General features: G+C 31.6%; 1 protein-coding gene and 1 pseudogene across 1 annotated transcript; both read right to left on the reverse strand.

The window, feature by feature from the left end:
- Positions 1-4128: 4128 nt before the first annotated feature.
- Positions 4129-5126, reverse strand: LOC111914081 (uncharacterized protein At2g29880-like; annotated as a pseudogene).
- Positions 5127-5369: 243 nt separating this feature from the next.
- On the reverse strand, positions 5370-6304 carry LOC111914097 (uncharacterized). The gene is made up of 2 exons (XM_023909832.1): positions 5926-6304; positions 5370-5851 (listed from the first exon to the last, which is right to left on the reverse strand). Exons 1-2 carry the CDS (start codon positions 6302-6304, stop codon positions 5370-5372), a joined length of 861 nt encoding a protein of 286 aa, XP_023765600.1.
- Positions 6305-6671: the final 367 nt, after the last annotated feature.

The following is a 6671-nucleotide window of genomic DNA, read 5'->3' on the forward strand; positions in this document are numbered from 1 at the left end:
TCATTCTTCTCTAGATCTCAAAATTGCTTATGAGATAGACTTTGAAGGAACTTAATTCAAAATGTGAACCTCCAATTTTAAAGCCATGCTCTATAGAAATTGGGTAAAGTTGGTATTTGCAAGATATATTCCACTATGTCCATTAAGGAGTACATGGTTATGTTGGGGAGTACTAGGCATAGTGTATTGGTTAATTATGTCATGATTTGTGCAAAATTCATAGAAATATCAGGGGGCTTGACCAAAATCCCTATACTTACCATAATAAAGGTCACCTACGTCTGATCTCATTACTTTTATATTCAAGTCAAGTTAATTTTCAAATCTTTCCTATAAGGTTTTAAGCATTTTAGGAGATATAGATTTTTCATGCAATAAGTACGAATACGAGTGAAACTTTAAATGTATATAGATATGATTTATGACCACTTATGTCCCAAGTAAAAGGTTTAGAGATGTCAGTATGAAATTAGGAACTTCTTGTAAATCCTTCTTTATTCCTTTTTATACATATTGTATTTATTAAAATTTGAGAAGTCAAGTTAGGGTAGAACGTATTTTACGAGACATATCGATTTATTATGTGATGTGTGACCTAAGCGTTAATGCCACGACACAGATGAGGTCTCCAGTTCTTAGTTCCTTTCAAAATTTTCATTAACATTACACAATAATAATGATTCCAAGAAGTGGTTTTCACGTTGCAATTTTAGAGGTATCCCTCAAGCAACCATAGTCAACAATCATAGCCAACAATATGAGAATTGAAACTAATAGTTACATCATTGTATCCAAATGTAAAAGTATAGCCAACATTCGCTAACTTAGATACATATAATAAGTTTCAAGTTATACTTGATACATAAAGAGCATCATTAAGACTTATACAATAACCACTTTCTAAAAATAATGAAGGTGGGCCAATTTTTCTATGTTTAAGTCTTCATCCTTCCCAACTTTAATTGTTCTCTGACTTCAATTCAACTTTTGAATTGTACGGAATTCCTGTAATAAAAATATGCATGTACCATGGAAACTATAATCGGTCACCGTGCATTTACAGGGACATCAATATTAAGGGACTCATAAATCATATATATGTATTTAAATTACCTTTTTGGATGTCATTCTTCAAATTTGGCAATCTCGTTAAGTATGTCATTTTTATGACAAAATTGAGCATTACAATTTGAAGTGATATTTAAACTAATTTGAGGGATATAAAAATTAAAGCATATCACTACACCTATCATTAACACCAAAATGTAGGCTTATACACACCTTAACCAATCATCAGCTTCGTTTTGGCTAGACTAACAATTGAATGTTATGGTGTCATATGTATTATACTACGTTACATAAATATTGCAACCATCTTTGGGTAGAAATACAACATTTATGTATATTATGCTTAAAATTCATTGCATGAATCATTATCCGATTAGCCTTTGGGTTCCTTGAACAATAATTCAAACAATTTCTTAGGTGTTGTTTGTTTTGGAAGTGGTCAAATGTCTTTTTCCATGTTTGCGGAAGAAGACGTGTACTTGAGAAACGTCTACTCGTCAGAAGAGAAAAGTGCTCAAAAAGTACTTTTGTAGCCAAACAAACAAGGCCTTAGAGTGGTGTTTAATAAACTTCAATGTCAATCTCAAACAACCTTTCTTTGGTCCAGCCACTTAAACTTGACTTTAAAATTACCACTCATCATATAGCATTATAAAAATTCAAATTTATCAAATTTATAATCCAATGGGAAATTCGATAAACAACTTATAAAGACAAATTTAAAACATAAGATTAAAGGGCAATACAATTACTTAATCACGTTATAAAGGAAATCAGACGCAAATGAATAAGATTTCAATCCTCTTGATTGAGTGTAAATAGAATGAAAATAAGTTGGATGCCTTTATGAGAATCGGCATCAAAATGCAGACTACTAATACTAATTGCCAATTAGTAGCCACTTAAAAGATATAATCATATACGTTTGAGATGAGTTTAGTGGCATCTTATTACGAAAGAGTTTATGTTTTATGAAAATAATATATTCCATTTTTTTATTGCATCACAAAAATTCAGTAGGCAATAATTTCATAACCAATTGAACATTGTAAGGTTTTGCCAATGGTAACAGGCGTTCCCCTTCCAAAGCCAAAAATACAGACCAAAAAAAATTCAACTTTAAAACCCATTAAACAATGAGGTGATCATCCTTAATAAATGAAGGTTTTTTTGCCACTTGTCAACCTCTTATGAGTTTTGACACTTGTAATTTTGTGGTAATTTTGAAATAAATATTATTCACTCGTCAATTTTTGATTTGTTTTAATTTTTAATTAAAGTCATATACTTATATATGTAAAGTGTTAAATATCATATATATGATATTAAATTGTAATAAATACGTTTCTTTTTTTCTTATTTTAAAGTTGTACACTAAAAAATATATCATTTTTATACTTTAAGTTTAATCATTTTTTAAATCAACCCGTATAATATACGGTCTCACACCTAGTTTGCAACATATAGAATATTATTGACATGATTATGGAAATTAATGTGCAAATTAAACGAATATATTTGTTTTAATTAGTTTGTGCTTTCTAAAAGATTGACACTTTGAAACCAATGTAGTTATAAACTAATAAGAACGATAAGAAAAATGAAAAATCAGACTTCAAATTCATAAAAGAATCATGAAGCCACGTTCTTGTTATAGCCTCCATAAAAGACAACTAAAATATATTAACATTCACATACTCCAATAGTGGATATGGTACATATATATTTTTAAACTCCAAAACACATTTACCAGAAAGAAAACACTTCTAAAATTTAGAGCGACTCTCGTAAGTTATCTACTAACAAATTATAATTATTATTTACATATAGAACCCATTTAAAATAATTATGTGCTATTAATCCTTTTTTATTTTATGTGGGCTATCCCATTGATAATTAGGGTTTATACCTAATCATCCTTCCTGAAGAAAAAACAAAACAAAACGTACGGGACGACGACTAATTTTCATTTGTTATTATTGAAGGTCTTATGAATAAGTACAAAATTGATCTTAAGTAATCCATTCATCAGGTTAATCTTAAAACCATTTTATCGATAGGAATCGAATTTCAGAATCGATATAGCAAAATTATCAGTGAAGCATGGATTATCATGTATTGAAAAACAAAATCAAAATTAGGACACAATAGCTTAAATCATACCATGCTCTGATACCACATATTAAACTTAACAGGATCGAACTAATATCTATCTCATACGTATTAGATGAAAAGGTGAATCAAGAAGAAGTTATACTTACTCGGTAATGGCAGTTTAATTGAAGATGATGCCATGAGATGATTCTTTGTTCTTCCTGTAATGGTGTATTATCAATGATCTGATGGATGGATCGATACGATTGATACTCATGAATGGTGTTATATAGATAGCTCTTGAAATGTAAGGAAGAGCGATTGAGCATCCTTTTAATCGTATACGTTCTTAACTGATGAAATTCATCCGTTACACCTTCACACCTTGTTCCCGAGTTTAATTGAGTTTCATTAAACGAAAGAAAAGAAAGGGAAGTAAAATATGGAGAGAAAAGAAAGGGAGGGGAAGGAAGTGATTAACTTTTTCGTGTTCCCTAGTCCGAAGGAAAGGAAAGGAAGTTTTTTAAAAAATGTGTTCCCGAGTTCGAAGGAAAAGAAAAGAAAAGAAAGCTAAATAACAACATTACAATTTTATCCTTATTTTTTTAGCAACATTATTACATACATAGTTGAAATTGAAAAAAAATGTTGATTTGCATGGTAACGTCATATTTGTTGTCTAAACATTCGTTTACACACATACATATATATTTTGTCAAATACCACCTACATATAATATTAAATTAAGTTATCAATCAGTAGCAAAACATAAATAATAGTAAAATAAAAAAAGTTGTGGATATCTTTTAATAGCATTTGTCTGATTGAAAAGAAACCAAACTATAAAAATCATCCAAAACAATGCAATTTAATCCAACTACGATTCGAAAAACCATAATTCAATTCGTGAAACCAAAAAAAAGCTAAACAAAGAACCAAGAAATAAACACCTATTCTCCCAATTCATCATTTACCTGCGCCCATAATTGTTTTTAGTATATCCTTCCTTATGTTCATTGGACAAGTAAACAACGTCCTCGTATCTGCTTGGTTACGAGCCAAATACTTGAGAGCACCTGGTATTTCATGGGCTTCCAAACCCATCGGCTGCAATTCTTGATAAATTTCATCACCTGTTAACTCATGATGGTAAGCTCTTTCTAAGATTTTGTTACCTTCCCTCATAGCATTAGCCACATCACCAACAACATTCATAATCTTTGTTTCAAATGTTTCAGGTTCAGGTTGAGGCCGAGGTTCAACTTCCTTTTCTACTTCGTCTACGAGTTTTCTTTTTTTAGTTTTACATTTTTTCGCACTTGAATTTTGTTCAGGTGTAGGAGACACCACTTGAATGTCATCTTCATCATCATCCACACGTTGGTTCTCCAGTCTAACATCATTACTTGCTAATAAAGAATCAACCTCTGAAATACTTCTATTTTGATGTATGTAGTGTTGTTAAACCTAGCATTTCTCTCCTTTGCAGTTTCAGCATTTTCTCCTGAAGCTCTATCTCTTGCAAATAATACCAACATTTGTTCAAAGTGGGCCACCTTTTTTGTCTTCAGTGCAACTGCATCAGGCTTTGACTGTTTAAAAACCCCAAAATACATTAAAATTATTAATAATAACATAATATAAAGATAAACTAAATACAACCTTAAATGAAAACTACCCTTAATTAAGTTATCCCAAACCTCCTCATCTGCTTCAATTAGTTGGGTATCAGCATTCCAACCGAACCCACTCAAGGAAATCCCATTGAACATGTCATACCATTGTGAAAAAGTAGATTTCAAAGTTTTCAAACGATTTTTTAGATGACTTTTAGTTAAATTCATTGTAAGTTTCTTATTGAGCTCCTCAACCATATTCGCATACGCTTGTGAAGTAAATTTTCCATAAGGCCTATTTCCTTTTTCTTGTTGTTGTACCATTGCATCAACAAATGCAGCATCCATATGTTTTATCTAGTTCAAGAGTGACTTCTTACCGGTATTTAGAGTAGCTTCTTGCTTGTTCATTATCGGGTTCTACATAACATAAAAAGAAACATACATTATTATAAAAAGAACATAGTTATAAAGTGTACAAGTTATAAAAAATAACATAAGTTTTTTTTTAATAACACAAATAAATTCACAAAACAATGTTCAATAAAAATTCAAATTGCAAATGAAGTAATATAACGAATTACTCTTAAACTATGTTGACATATTTATTTCATTGTTTGGATTCAATAAGTAATTAGTCCACATTTGATTTGCAATTGAGTTCCTAAGTTGCTCTGCCATGCTGTTACCCTCACGCGCACCACTTGAATTATGTCTCACTTCCTCTGTTGGTGCACTTAACACCTCCTGTAATACCTCATCTTCAAGATCTTTGTCACGATCTTCAACTATCAAAAAGTTATGCAAAATACAACACGCCGAAAAAATGTCTGATTGTGTTTCACAAGAATAAAAAGGTTCTTGTGTACTTCTAATGATAGGGAACCTTCTTTTTAGAACACCAAATGCCCTTTCTATAGCATTACGTAATGAAGCGTGACGAAGATTGAACAACTCTTTAGCATTTTGTGGTGCCCGAGTGGAATATTCTTTTAAATGATACCTAACACCTCTATATGGCGCCATTAATATAGTTGAGTGAGGCAAACCCGCATCTACTAAATAATAGCGACCTATAATTAAATTGTAATTAGTTTTTTTAATAATAATTTAAACTAAAAAATAAAAAGTTGGTACTAGAAATTACCATTTGGAATTAGTAGTTTATCATCTCTATTAAGCGCATTCTTTAGTATCCTTGAGTCTGATGCAGTACCCTCCCAACCGGTTAAAACATACATAGACTTTAAATCAAATGAACAAGCAACTAACACATTTATCGTTGGGTAACCCTTGCGGCAACGATATCTAGGGGCATCTCTATTAGGTACTTTGACACGAACATATGTACCATCAATTGCTCCTACACAATTCTTGAAGTAAGGAAAGAATCTCTTTTTCTCTTGAATTTCTTTGGGGACAACATCACCTTGTGGTTGCTGAATATAAAGGCTTTCTAATGCTATAACCGAGCGCAAAACTCTATGGAAGCACCTACTCGTTGTGGATTTCGAGCGTCGATACATCCAAGAGACAAATGTATTTCTCAAATCATTACCTACAATGTGCAAAATCTTGCAACATGCTCTTCAACAGACATTCGTTGAGTAGGTCGAAGACCACCATCACGTCGTAAGATAACACATAGCTTCTTAAAAGCTTGCTCACTCATACGGATAAGCTGACGACATTGACCACCATTTGAAAGGTTATGTAACAACTCTTCCCGTACACGTCGACGTTTTAAAAGAGTTTCTCTAGTAGGTAAATTAGGACCATTGTTGATGGTAAGTTTGCGTTGTACCAGAATAGCAATCAACAAGCAAATTAGATGAACAACTTGCATTTGTCTTGATTTCAAAATATGAGCGAGTGAAGGAAGGTTAATATCCA

The sequence above is a fragment of the Lactuca sativa genome, chromosome 6, assembly GCF_002870075.4.
Source record: "Lactuca sativa cultivar Salinas chromosome 6, Lsat_Salinas_v11, whole genome shotgun sequence".
Classification (NCBI taxonomy): Eukaryota; Viridiplantae; Streptophyta; class Magnoliopsida; order Asterales; family Asteraceae; genus Lactuca; species Lactuca sativa.